The sequence below is a fragment of the Anser cygnoides genome, chromosome 4 (genome assembly GCF_040182565.1).
Source record: "Anser cygnoides isolate HZ-2024a breed goose chromosome 4, Taihu_goose_T2T_genome, whole genome shotgun sequence".
NCBI classification, from domain to species: Eukaryota; Metazoa; Chordata; class Aves; order Anseriformes; family Anatidae; genus Anser; species Anser cygnoides.
Window position 1 is genome coordinate 29,020,289 of NC_089876.1, and position 14,551 is coordinate 29,034,839.

The 14,551-nt window shown below is 34.9% G+C and overlaps 1 protein-coding gene across 15 annotated transcripts in view; it reads right to left on the bottom strand.

Annotated features, from left to right (window-relative positions):
- CLOCK (clock circadian regulator) overlaps positions 1 to 14,551 on the bottom strand; it is a 69,109-nt gene that overhangs the window by 29,057 nt on the left and 25,501 nt on the right. For 14 of the 15 annotated variants that reach the window (XM_066995884.1, XM_048049939.2, XM_048049941.2 and 11 more), the window contains 7 exons: positions 12,655 to 12,768; positions 10,089 to 10,179; positions 8,325 to 8,384; positions 7,772 to 7,920; positions 3,401 to 3,492; positions 1,909 to 1,998; positions 317 to 437 (listed from right to left, as the gene is read on the bottom strand). In XM_066995884.1, coding sequence (XP_066851985.1) covers positions 317 to 437; positions 1,909 to 1,998; positions 3,401 to 3,492; positions 7,772 to 7,920; positions 8,325 to 8,384; positions 10,089 to 10,135 — 559 coding nt within the window. In that variant the 5' untranslated portion in view covers positions 10,136 to 10,179; positions 12,655 to 12,768. Of the gene's footprint in view, positions 1 to 316; positions 438 to 1,908; positions 1,999 to 3,400; positions 3,495 to 7,771; positions 7,921 to 8,324; positions 8,385 to 10,088; positions 10,180 to 12,654; positions 12,769 to 14,551 lie in introns of those variants that run through there. The other variant, XM_048049947.2, reaches the window with a different exon arrangement.

Below are 14,551 nucleotides of genomic sequence, written 5' to 3' on the forward strand. Positions count from 1 at the left end.
CTTAAAGCAGTAGCTGCCCTAAACATAACTTTATACACTTCCAACACCCGCTGACCTGTTTTCATTCTTGTAAACTGCTAGAATTGTTGGAATAGAAACTATGTGAACAAGATGAACATTTCTAATATAGAGAGTGAAATGTAATGCAATACTGAAAATTTTACTCTTCAAGGAAAAAAAAAAAAACACCTTCACAAAAAGTGCTTCCATTCAAGCTGTATATTTCATTCTGCAGGCCTCACCCATACACTTCTGCTTTAATAACATTGGAAAAGGAACTGATACAGCGCAGATTGTTTTTAATGCAACTACTTACATTTTAAGTATTCTGGTGTCAACGAATCACTTTCCAGCAGATGAGAAGACAGTATTTTATAAATTTCTGAATGTTCCCCCTCTGGGATAAAATTAAATACACTCTGATCCACAAGATCAGACTGAAAGAAAAAGATTTAATAAACATTAAAATAATGCAAGGCATGCATGCAATATTAGAAATCCTACTATTTTAATGCAACACAATGCCACAGATCAGAAAAATATCTATAAAATACTACTGACTCAATAAAGCCACCAGCTGGAATATAAAAGAACATTCTGCAAGTAAAAAACCTCATTTTGATTTGTCTTGACACTCTGAACCACTTCATGAAAAATGCCATCTATGAAGCAGATAAACATACCCGCTGAAGTACGCTGGAGCTTGTATTAACCACCCTGGGATGCAATAATTCCAAGTAAAGCAGCATTTGAATTATAAACTATACAGTGGTGTTCTAGGGAATTACAACCTGTCAGTGGCATCCAATACAACCAAACAGTATTTCATAACAAAAGACAGCATGTCCCTACAATAGTTTACTGTATTATCAATAGCTACAGCCAACTGGAATTGATTTTATGAATATGTTTTATAATCAGTTCCACAACTATGTACACAGGACTGGGAGTTTACAGATGAATACAACGAAACTGAACAAGTGTTTAAATGCATAAATGTATTTGATTAAGTATTCAGAAAAGAGACACCACACAATATATGTTTAGAATACATAAATCACATCTAAAAGTAATGGATAACCGTGCCTCCGAGAACTGGCTAAACACTAAATTTTAGAAATCACAATTACCTGTATATCTTTCAAAATTCTTAAGCTGGTATGATGCATACCGTAGAGAAATTTGTTTGGAAGAATCATTTTAAAAATATGTCTCTCCAAGTTGTATGAATTACTCTTAATACAGTATGACAACTAACCCATACTAATAATTTGTCCATCTCTTGTAGAAAAAAAAGTCACCATTCCACTCATCAACTGTTTTCATCTTTGAGTACTAATGTTTCGCATTTCACAGTAGCTTTATTCAAAGGTAACTTCAAAAAAATAGAATGTTGAATTTACCAGTGAGCAATGCCGCCAAGATTAAAAATGAATGAATGTAATAAAATACAAAATATATACGTAGCCTAAAAAGCAGAATTAGCAGCAATGTATTTCTTATAAGAGTTCTTTGGCAAATAAGCAGTAAAAAACTAGTTTAAATATATTCCAAGATATTGTTCCTTAGCAATATTCTTCTAACTCACGTAGAGGCTATGATAGGTGTGAACTCTAAAGGGTCTCCTACAGTTAGATTTGTTGTTTAAGTTATGTTGAAGAGTCAAGTCTGAAGCTAGTCTGGTACTTCATAATCCTGCATAAATGTGCTGACTGTATTCTGCATTTCCAAAATGTTTAATATAGGAGACAGACCAGTAGCAAGGAGTTGTGCTGAAGAAAAAGCAGAAGCATTAGAATGCAGCATACATCTGTTGTATAAGGTCAAAAAGAATAAAGATATTAGTACTCAGAGCAAAACAGCATCTGCAGACAAGCTGCTATGTTACAGAAAGCAATTCATACTTACTGGCAAATGTTCAAGTAAGGGAGTTATACTTTCAGACACATATATTATATTTCCATCTGTCATAATTGCTAAAAAAAAACCATCAAGAGCCTGAAATTAAACATAATGGGCAGTTAAATAAAAAGAAACAGCATTTCAAAAATGTTAGTTATATTCAACATGGAAAAGAATTTAGGCCAAATTTAGTTGAGTTTATTATAAAAATGAGATTACTTTTCACTATTGAAAGTTCTTTGTCTTGCATTTACACTACGAGCATTACAGTTTCCATATCGTTCTTTTCTTAAATACTATGACTTCAGAGACCACTATTTCCTCCATCTCTGTGGCATCCCACTCTGCCAGCCTGTTACTTTTAATTCTATCATCACTTTAAACATCAGAAAGCTCAGGAAAATGAGCTAGAGGCAAAAGCATGAAGAGGTGGAAAAATGATCATAAGAAAAGAACAAGTCAAAGAGGTGGTGAAATCCATGTATTTCAGTATTTAAAATCCCAATAGCCCCAATCTCCATAAGAGAAACCTGTACCAGGATTTTATTTAAGTTCGAAGACTGTGAGATACAGTTCTGATTGCCTTATCTTCTACTTAGCTCAAACTTAAAATAACATGACAGTCTTTTGGTGGAACATTACCAAACAGAAAAGCATGACAGAACTTCTAAATAGGAAATTTAAAGGTCACGTCTTCAACAAATATTCTTTTATCGCTTTCTTCTAGCTTTAAGTCATTAGTTGCGGATGCCTATTTTGTCAGGGGACTGGAGAAACACCAGAAACAGCTACAAAACATCTCAAAAAGCAGAAACAACTATTTCACTAACTTACTGTAAAAATACATAAACCAACTACAAAGGGTTTGGGGCACATTTTTAAGTACAGAAAACTGAAACTTTAAATGTTTTTAATCTGCACCTCAAAGAACAGGTTTAGCTATGGAATGAAAATCAGTAAGTGCTTGCTCATTTACTTTGTTTTTCATTCATTTATCCTCATTTTCAAGGAAATGATAGCTTAAACTGAAAGTTTATTTCTAGTAGTAATCTAACTATTTAAGCCATCTTCTTTAGCAAAGTAAAACTCACACACCATTTTTGGGAAGCGAATCAAGTAAATACGTTAAGGTCTTTATCCCTCAGAAGTTACAGTGGATGTGTTAAGCCTTTTTCTAATTAGGACTTCAGTTTACGTGTAACGTTTCATTTGACTAGAACCTTCCTTATGTCGATAGTTTAAAATATCAACTTTACTTTTATGGTAAATATGTTTATTTGTAGACTTGTTCTGTTACGATGTTTTATGTCATTGAAAATGCAGTTAAAAGAACAAAATTATTCATTAAACTGTATGCACAGAGAATTCAGCTGTTTACCTTCATGAATACAATTAAAATATGAAAATGAAAAGACACGCCATCAAACTGAAAAACATCATCATGGAATCACTCCCTGTGAGGTAACATTCTACTTCCAAGAAAAGAGAAATAACATACCTCTAACATTAACTGTGTGAACTCTTCATTACTAAGGAATGTCGGTTTCCAGTCCTGTCGAATCTCACTGGCATCTGATTGTGCAGTAATTTCTACAATCAAACAAATACAGAATATAAGGATTTACCCAACAGTTAAGATCATTAAACGCCCAGTGCCCAACTATCTTGTACAATTCTGGTCATTCTAACCTTTACACTAAAAATTGTTAGCTCTTTCTCTTCTTCCCACCTTTTTCTGCTGTTTATAAAGACATAAGGTTACATTAAAAAAGGGTAGGTTTGGAACAAAGACTGTTACGAGCCGTATGACAGACTCCAATCCAGAATCACTAGCAAGTCTGATTTGTACATAGAGACAAATTTGGAAATGAACAGATTCCTGTAACAGAATGGTTGAGGTTGGAAGGGACCTCTGCAGATCATCTGGTCCAACCCCCCTACCAAGATGGGTCACCTAGAGCACGTTGCACAGGACAGCATCCAGGAGGGTTTTGAGTATCTCCAGAGAAGGAGACTCCACAACCTCTCTTGGCAATGTGTTCCAGTGCTCTGTCACCCTCACAGTAGAGAAGTGCTCCCTCATATTCAGCTGGAACCTCCCGTGTTTCAGTTTGTGCCCGTTGCCTTTTGTCCTGTCACTGGGCACCACTGAAAAGAGTCTGGCCCCATCCTCTTGACACCCTACCTTCATATATTTGTAATATATTGGTAAGATTCCCCCTCAGTCTTCTCTTAAGTCTTCTCTTAAGTAGCACTTAAGAGAAATATATAGATTAACTTTCCATACTAAGTGAGAGAAGCAAAGGCTGCTGAGCAAAAGTAGACCCTGGGTTGTGAAAGCTAATGCTTCTTCTTCAAATCATAACTGGAACAACAAGAAGCAAAACTGCGTAGTACCTCAGTGCTGATGAATAACAATGGCATTACAGAGGTACTGGTTGTAAAAACAACCTTGAACGAGTAAACGTGAATCAAGCATTTAGATGAATCAGAAGAACAAAAATGTGTCTTTATGGCTTTTGATTTCAAATGGAGAAATCTGTAGGAAGTTCATAAGCTGGTTTGTTAATTCACATGGCTCAAAACCTGGAAATTCACATGACAGAAAACCTGGAATTGACTTAAATATGCAAAAGGCTGGAAAATTTCAGAATTTTGTTTCTCAAACTGGGCAAAATTTCATGAAGAGCCTTATACTCAACTAAGAGAAGAGGGAACAACAGGGAATTATTTATTATATGTTATGCAGGGCACTAAAATATTATTATATATATATTATACAGGGAACTGGCAACAAGTGGAAAGCTGCAAGGAGGAATTAAAAAGACTGGAAATAAGAAGGACCTAAATATTCAACGATCAGATTTCACAAAATGCATAACTTCATCAGGCCTTTGCTATTCATTTTGAAATGGTATCATAAAGCAGTAAGAGTGGGCTAGAGAATAAACAAAATCTAAATATAACCCCAAGCCTAAATTTTCCATCTGAATACATATATTGCACACTGAGTGGGAAGTCAAAGGACATGAAAATAAAGCGCACTGCCATCACCGTAGAGGTGAAATCCAAGAAGCTTAATGCATTCAGTCCCCAAAACAGAAAATTGTCATTTTAGAACTGGAAAAGCACAATTCCCTGGCTCATTCTGGTCCATACAACCAACCCAGTGCAGAACTAAAAAAAATCACTTTGGTTTCCACAGTAGACAGAATTTACGCTGAAGAAATGCTGAAGTTTATGCTTTAACAAACTGTTCTGAATGATCTCACCACAACTATGGGCATTCTTTTTAATGTCCCAGAGAGCAGTAAGTATAAGCAGTATAAGCAGTAAGTGTAACACTAGAAAACAGAGTGAAAGCAAAATGGAAAAGAACTTTCAATTGGTAATTTCAGAGAAATGCTTTAAAATGTGTTAAAAATGCTTTAAAAATTGTGTTAAAAGATGAATGAGACTGAGGTCACATTCCTAAGCCAGGCACCAAACACAGGAGCCCAACCAAACCTGCACACATTCAACTCACTCAGCCCTCAGATTGTGGATCTGAAGCAACTCGGCATTAGTACTGAGCGTCCTCAAAAGAAACTGCCTACTGGGCCAAGAACTGTAGCATTTATCTGTGGGCTGTATGAATATAAATCTACTAGTTGTAATCGTAATAAGCTAAATTTTTCAGTATTTCAGCATTTTCACAATTTTCTTGTTTACCAATTCAAAGCAAGGTGCAGGATTCAAAGCTGTATTGCCAAGTGAGAAGCTCTCAGTAATATAATTTCAGAGCGCTTATCTTGTTGTTTTTTACAATAAGAAACAGAATCCACTCTGGCCAATAAGCAGATAACATAGTTCATTTGGACTTGTTTCTGGTGTACCAAGCTCAGCCAAAGTGGAAATGGTCCAGAAAGAACCAGAAGCAACACAGCTAATCAAAACCTGGTGGCTGAACACAGTAGGATTTTCAACAGTAAAGCAGCTAATCATTGCTCAAAAATTTATTTGCTGCTAGGGTCACTCTATTTTAATGTAACAAACAGATCCAAGAGCCTCAGGAGGCAAAGAGAGCTTCTGACCTTTGCCAAGATTTTGTCCCAAATATTTTAATCTAAAAAAGTGCAGAGCGATGCTGGTATGCACTTGTAAGCAGAGCTTCAGAGACCTTAATATGAAATGTGCAGTCACACAAAGCTACATTCTGTCCCATCAGGTGAAGAACAAAAGCTCCAGGCCTTAAAAAGCATCCATCTCCAGTGCTTTTTTTTTTTCTTTCCTTTTTTTTCCCTTTTATCCTCAAAACCAGAAACAACCGAGCAAAACCACATAAAAAACAGCAATCAAACAATGAAAATAAGAAAGCCCTTCAAAGACAAAGAGTTACAACTGGTGCTGCTGGCTGACAGCTGTGTTCGTTCTATGCTTTATATTACAGGGAATCACTAATACAAGATAAAGTTGTTTTGAAACAGAACAAACTTTTATGAAGACTTTAGAGCCTACAGAACTTTTACAGGAAAGGAGCTTTCATGCTATTCTATTTGTTATGAGAAAAACTTATCTCATGGAACTAAAACAGCATAATCAGCATTTATTTGGCAAAAAAAATCAACCAACTTATGCATTCTTGCACAAATTATTCCACTTCCTTTTCCATTTTAATTATTATGTTTACCCTTCTAATGGCACTATTCAGTACACATCTGGTGCCACTTGAAACGTGACCATAATACTAATCAAAGAGACATATTCAGGCATGGAAAAATATTTACCATACTGTAACATACCTTAAACTGACAAACATACTGTTGATAATCACTTACCTATTCACACACTTAGCCTTACCTAGGCTAGCTTTATCTATTGTGGTTTTTAACCTAATGGTAGCTTATTTTGTCCTTGCTGCTTTCTAGTTAGTATACATGCTTAGAAATTCCTCAGGGAAATGGGTTAACTGTGAAAGAGCTTGTTTTCTTGAATTTTAATCTTGTTTTTGGCAGTGTGAACCACAGGGTGCCATATTAAGAACAAGTGTAGGAGCAGGATTTTTCATATACAGAAATATCAGCCATAAACAGTGTAGGCTTAGTCAAAGAATTTTTTGGTAACAGAAGTAATCTGTAATGAACTTCAGTAAAACGTATCTCAGTATATCCAACCATCAGCTGATGCAAACAACCAAAACATAGCGAAGATGTTCAAAACAAAAACATAGTGAAGATGTTCACAGATATTCCTAGTTTTCACAGTTAGTGTTCAAGTTTACAAAACACACACTCGTTGGCTTATGTATCAATGGGTATGCCTTGGAAATCAGAAAGTTCAGCTGAAAGCATTTACAGATTTTCTGTGTGGTATTTTTGTGTGGGGGCTTTTTTTTTTTTTTTTTCCCAGTGTTCTAGCTAAAAGGCAAAAAAAAAATGCCCATGTTCCAGGTCTGCATTACCACTGCATAGCATGCTCTCACATTAACAACCGAGCCCAATAAAGCTTGCTGGAGACAACAACATTTACAACCTGCACGTTGCAAAGCAGCTGTATTCTAAAGGTCTCCATCTGAACATAACAAACAACTTGAAGGTTTCTTCAAAAATGCATGCTTCTCTTTATGAAACAGACTTGTCTGACAACTATGGGATAAAAACAAACAAAAAACACACACTGATTTTGCAAAATACCGTCTAAAATACCGTCTAAAACAGTTATACCTCTGCTACCTAAATTATAATCATAACCTTATTCAGGAACCCTTTACATTTTTTTGACAATTTCCTTAAAGGAACTGCAGAATTGTTAATGGTTTTATGTACCAAGTGAATATCATAAACATTTTTAACAACTTGGAAATACTTTTCTTCTCGTTACAATTAATTACCTTTGTGCTTCCGTAAAAAGTCAATGCTCTTCTGCAGTACAGTGGATTTATCCATCTTCCGAGCATTGCCTGGAAGCATGGAACCCAGCTCTTTGATAAGTACATTAAACTGATCTCGACGTTTCTTTTCAGACTTGTTTCTAGACACTCTGAAAAACAAAAGAGAAAACGTTTTACAGCAACTATGACACCTACTTAAAGTAAGATACGTTCTACTGCCAGGTTCCTGATGGGAACAACCCCTTAAGAATCTCTGCTGTGAGAACTGACACAGAGACACCTACTCGAAATCACAGACACCAGTGTGTGAAGAATGGTTTCTTCATTCATGGAGGGGTGCACCTGAACCTTCAGAGAAAAGCTCCCTTAGACAAAAATACAAATAATTGAACCATAGTTACAAATATACAACGTATCTAGAGAATAACAGTAAGAGAATGCTGTTAAATAATGTGGTTGATTACACAAAAATCACATTTTTATTCTGTTTAGGAATCTTCTTGGTTAGTCCAAGTATACGACATTTTTTAGCATAGGTAAGCTAAAAAATTACCTTTTTGCTTTATCTTTGTCATCTTCTTCCACCAGACCATCAAAAATGCTTCCATCATTTCTGAAAGATACAGAAAGAAATAAATGTGAGAGGGTAAAATTTCTCTCTTCTGGAGTGCAAACACAGCAAGGAAGAAAAAAAAAGACCTCAATATTCATCACTCATTCATCTACATCAAGAAACTGAAGAATTGTTTTACTGTGATGTCTCACAAGGGCCATCAGCAACAACCTGAAACCAAGACACCTACAAGTTCTTCTTGTAGGACATTTACTAAAAAGAAAGAAAAAAGACATACATTTCTGACATGACCCATCTTTAGGCTTGTAATGAGAACTCACAACCCTGTGCAAACACTTAATTGAACACTATTTAATTCTATTTTTCCATCTTTTTGATTATTTGCATTACCTTATCCTTTTGAAAACATCAGAGGACAAAAATAATTTGTTACCTCTACTTATTCACAACTTCTATTACAAATATTACAAGAATTTACAGTAAGAAAGTACATTTTACTTAAGTATTGAAGTATCAATAATGGAAGAGGGCTGAGAAATATGCTATACCTCATCCATGCAAGTAGTTTTATAAATATACAATTAACTGGGAACAGTAACACTAATTATTCATTGTATTTGGTTCCTAACCAAGTATCATGTATTTTTTCCTCAACTTGACAATTGCCACTGTACTGCTAAAGAGGTCATAAAATACCAAAATCAGAACACATTTTCCTTTCAAGATACCTCTGCGTACTTCATACAACACCTCTGTTTGATTTCCCTTTAAAAGTCAAGGCAAAACTGTTCTGTTTTCTAAAACTGCTGTTTAATGGACTTTTACATTTTATTTGTCCCATTTCTTCTGCCTGCTTTCAGCCTATTTAGTGCTGTCCTCTCACTGACTGCTTTGTGTCCACCCATTAACATTAGGTTAATTTTTCAACCTAGTATTTCCTTCCCTTGAGGCAAGTAACTGTCCATCTAAAAAGCTTACTTCATCTCTCTGATTTGTAACTGATAAATCATCAACCAATCATACAGTACGGTAAGCAGTGATGTTAGGAAGTAACTATTTTCTGTGTTACTGCATAAACTTTCAGAAGGAATTCATATATTCAAATGGCTGAGGTTTCAGTGAAAATCAACAAACTTCACTAAAAAATGAAAAGTCAGATAAACTTTTTAAAAGGTTTGCTGTACGTTTTTTATTGTTATTTATTCAGAATGGGGTTAACGTTCTGGAAGTTTTATGCAAGTTCCATTTCCTGAAGTCTCAAAACCGGCATATTAAGGACCTAGTATCACCTGAGCTGCTAAGGAAGTCCAGCGCAAGAAATCAAATAGAAACCGTGGCTCAGCTATTACTTTTCCCTTGAAATAGGTTAGCAGGTCACTTTACTGTCATTTGCAGCATCACTAATCGTTTAAGTGTATTTGTTTTCCTTAATCAAATATTGAAGTACTTAAAAAAATAAAAATCAAGTAAACATAAAAAATCAACTCAACTTGCACAGATGCTGTTCCATGTCTGAAAAGTCATACATTTTAAGATTCATCTCAAACAATAAAAACACTATTTCCAATGACTACAACACAATGAATCTAAAAATTATAAAGATAACTGTATCAAGGTAGCAAAAAACTCACTCCTTGTTTTTGCATAAATTACTGTTCTCTATATATTAACTATAATAATACAATTATTAAAGAAAACATTGAACACTAATCCCTCCAAAACTCTCAGTGTTTCTTAACATACCTGTCCGCAATGGAGCTCATTTTATGGGTGCTTATGGTAAAAAACATAACATATCACACTTTAGTCTTGTGGTAGACATTTGTACGTTTGCCTGTAAGAGAGGAAAAAAAATCAAAACGTGACTCTGGAGGAACAAATGTGTATTTCAGTAGAGCATACTGAAGTTTTTATTTGCTCTATAAACTGCTTTTAATCTTCCTCTCTATTCCAGCCATCTGCTCTGCACTCCCACCTCCTTTAATATAGCCTACATTACCTTTATAACCTGGACTTTAATATTTTATTTTACATGACAGAGTTTAAGAGAACATTGTTTTCTTAAATGCTACAATGAACAAATTTGGACTAAGCCAATAGAACCCTTTTTCTGACTAAATTCAGATATAGCTTTTTATTGTTATTTTAGCCATTTTATCTAAAAGACTTACATGATTTTGAAGGCTGAACAGATGTAAAATAACCTCCTAAGTAGTAACACATTCCATTTGGAAATTGTGCAAACAGAAAGCATTTGGGAAATAGTATTTTACAGCTGTTATTTATTTCTTACTATAATTTCTTTTTAAGCAGATTTTTATATTAGACATGTGAAATTACAATATGATACTTATTAGAAAGTGATCTTTATACTGAGATAAAGTCATAGATAACCTGGCCATTTCTTAAAGCAGTCTTTTATTCATTACGAAGCTTCAGTAAGAGGCTTTTGCTTGCTTTTTTTTTTTTAAAGTGCATATATTATTTTGAACAAAGAATGTGAATTAAACATTAACAATGAGAGAATGGATTTAAAATTAAAATAAGGATTTAATTCAATAAGTACCTATTCCTAGATACCCCAAAATTATAAATATAAAATTGCACAGATATATCAAAGACTGAAAGCCAAAGATAAAACAATTCAATTAAGCCTCTCCCTTTGATATAAAAAGTCAGGGAGCAGCAGGACTGGAACACTGTCAGCCATTAAGGAACAACTGTGTGCAGCAAAAAGTTTTATGTAAGAGCTCAATTTGCAGATCTTCAGGAGTTTTTAATATGCTATAAACTTAACAGTATAAAGGTATTACATTTATTTCAAACAAGCTGGTTTTAGTCACTTCAGTGACTCACAGTTTCTGATAAGGAAGGATTTGTTTGTTTCTGGAAGTGCCAAATCCAGCGGAACTTGCAGTGGCAATACCACAAGAAATATGGCAGCTGCTATTCCAAGGTCCAGACAGCCTGCAAAATGTTCCAGGAAAATCTTATCCCAGTTTTTGAATAGATAGGGAAACTGAGGAAGAAAGCTTATGGTCCAACCAAATTGCTTCATGGTCTACAACAGCCACATATTAAGAATGTTTCATGCACAAAATTAGCCCTTTATTTTTTTTTTTGTCCACAAAGCTTCAGAACTGAGTGACGCAGGGAAGTAAATGGGAAAGCTGGGCTGTAGCACAATCTCTTTCAAGGTGCATCACAGGGTGTGCGTGCTATTTTGCCCCAGAGTCCCATGAGCCCTCTTGAGCCCCCTTACCTGCTTCTTCAACTAATAAGGCCCAGCTTTGTCTTGCCTTTATTCTCCAGAGACACTGGAAGTAAACCATTCCTTCACTCCAATACTTCAACATAACAATTGTACTGGCCATTCCCACAAATTAAATTCCCCAGATTAGTTGGCCATGGTTTATAAAGTCACGAAGTTGTACCATTTGAAAAACAGCCAAAAATAGCAGGATAAAAATAAATTATGGAGAATTGTTTGTTCAAATTCTTGTCAAAAGCAATCAACAGAGAGGTTAGGTTGCTCAGCAGTAAAAGGAAACTATCATTACTGACAGAGAATTAAGTTTAGAATCAAAAAGCCAATTAGAACCTTGTTTTTATAAAGCTTGTAAAATGTACACTAATACAGATACGCACTAACTACATTTTCAGCTCTGCGTTAAGTTTTCAACAAATTTGGGAACTGACATTATAGGGATCAAGAATAACATTAAATTCCATATGCTAAATGATATACAGTTCCACTAATATGCAAAAGAAAAATCTGTGTGTAACTAAACACAAAAAAAACTTTTATCTTTGACATACCTGACGTATTCATTATGCAGAATCAGAATTTAAGAATCAATATTCTCCACTTTAACAAAGCACTCAATTTCTAGAATTCAACAATATCATTCACTTGTTACTGTATACAGATCCTACGTCAGAACTGGTGACCCAGATAGATTTGGTACCCAAGACAGTTGAAAGAACTGATAGACTATACGAAATGCACCTGTAGTGCATTTTTTTCTCTCTTTTCAAGGTCTGATCATTCCCTCTTTGCATCCAAAGTTGCAAGAGGCTAAATATCCTCAGTGGTTATACATGTCAGTGGATAAGACTGCAGAGATAAATCCAGTGAAATCAGGCAACTTTAATGCAAACAGTACAGAAACCAAGGACTATGTCTAAGAATCAAATTCAGTCATTTTCTGCAGAATAAAAGACACTACTTTACCATTGCTATTCAGCCCTTCAGTGTTGATGACAGAAAGCCATAGGAACTTTATTAATTACAAGAATACAATTTTACCTTTTACACTTTGAGACTTGTAAATAGAAGTTTCAGGGGTGAAACACTGTTTCTTCTGAAGAATTATGTGGAGTTAAATGTATCCTCTTCTGCAGAAAAGCATTAAATTATGAACTGTAAAAAAAAAAAAGGAGGGTTTAAAATTGGTAGATTTTATAATTTTTTTTTTAAATAAAAGAAAAATAATAATTCCAACATGAGTAATTTATAAATGCGATATTCTGCCGACTAAAAACACCTCAATTGTTTTGCTATCAGAATTCACCTTGCCTTAAAGCTCTTTTCCTTGTTAAGCAGTACATTCTGAAACAGTTTCAACTCTGCTTCAAGAAGCTGTCATTTTATGCCAATCTTTAATCTTTATGTCATTTTTACTTTTAAATATGGTATCAACAACACCATCTACATCTTCACTTCCACATGGCACCCTCAAAGAATTTCTATATGCCATTATTTAAACATCCTTTTTGCTGAAACTCTTACTTGGGCTTCCACTGGCTTTCTCAGTGATGTCTTCTCGTCTCCAAACTTGCTACTCTCAGGACTCCAGAATGTGCAGAATGCTGCTGGTGACTAGCAAAGTTGCCCAGCTGCATTATTGCTACTGCCTCAGACACAGCCATTAACCCCTTCTTTCAAAATCCAGTTCAAAAATCCTTTCAAAAATTTATTCCAAACTTACGTCACAAATGCAGTATTCCCATAAAAAACCCACCACCAGTTTAAATAATCACTCACTTCTGACTTCTCTATATGATTACTTTTCAATTAAATCTATTTTTATACACTTCTTCCCTTGCGCCATGCTACGTTCTACATTTCTAAGTCACCTGAAATCAGCTTTTTCTCCCATCATTATCTCATTTCTCTGTGCCTATATATTCGCTATACAATATATTCGTAACATTTTCTATAAATGTTATTATAAAATGAATTAAATTTTCAAAAGAAGGTGGGTTCTAAAACTAAACGTACACTACTCTTAAATTCATTAATGCTACTGAAAACATTATATCTAATTTTTATCTCTCTTTTTTAAAAAGTATTTGATTAGAAAAATAAAATTTCTCCTTCCCCTGCACCTAACAGAGGCTCTTAAGTGGTTAAAATAGAGATGTAAATATTAACATAGGAAGTTAAAGCACAGCAGACCAATCTGCCAAAAAGAGAAAAACAATTACAGCATGATTCAATGAAGCCACTCGCTCTTTTCTGGCCAAATAACCTGCTGGCCCATTGACCTACTTTTTCAGGTGCTCGCAGACTCCTCTCCTCTTCTGTTTTGTTCCATTTGACAAGCGCAAACATTAACAGTGACAAAGAGTCCCAGGAAGGCTAGGTTACAGAGACTGCAACATGAAACCTATGTTTTTAAACTGCCTTGAGTTGAAGAACTCTGCCAACTCTCACCCAGCTCCTAACAGAGCTCTAATGAGGAAAATTTTAAATCTCATCTCTGCAGTCTGTAGAGGTGTATTTTTAAAAAAAAACTCAATTAAACACTTAAGATAAAACACCACAGACCTTAGGCACAGAACTGTATTTGTTAATGTCTAAAGCAGAATGAAAAAAGAGGAAGTTTTTAAGGATATTTCAAAAAGGGATTTCAAGACGAGGAGGACAAGAATATGTTTATGTTATAAAAGAACATAGGCAAGCTTAAACCAGACCAAAAGGAAAGCTAATCACAGTGGAAAAGGTTTTGTAACCAAAACCGCATAGATCTCTAACTCAGCCGAAATGGCATGCATGTGAGAGCTAGCAGAAAGGTCTAGACGCCTACACAACAGCACTGGGAGCCACAAGTGTTCAAAGGTCACAAGTCTGTCTCCACAAATCATGAGGGTTTTTTTTAACATAATGAATTATTTGCATTTGTTTCTATCTCTTGTACACG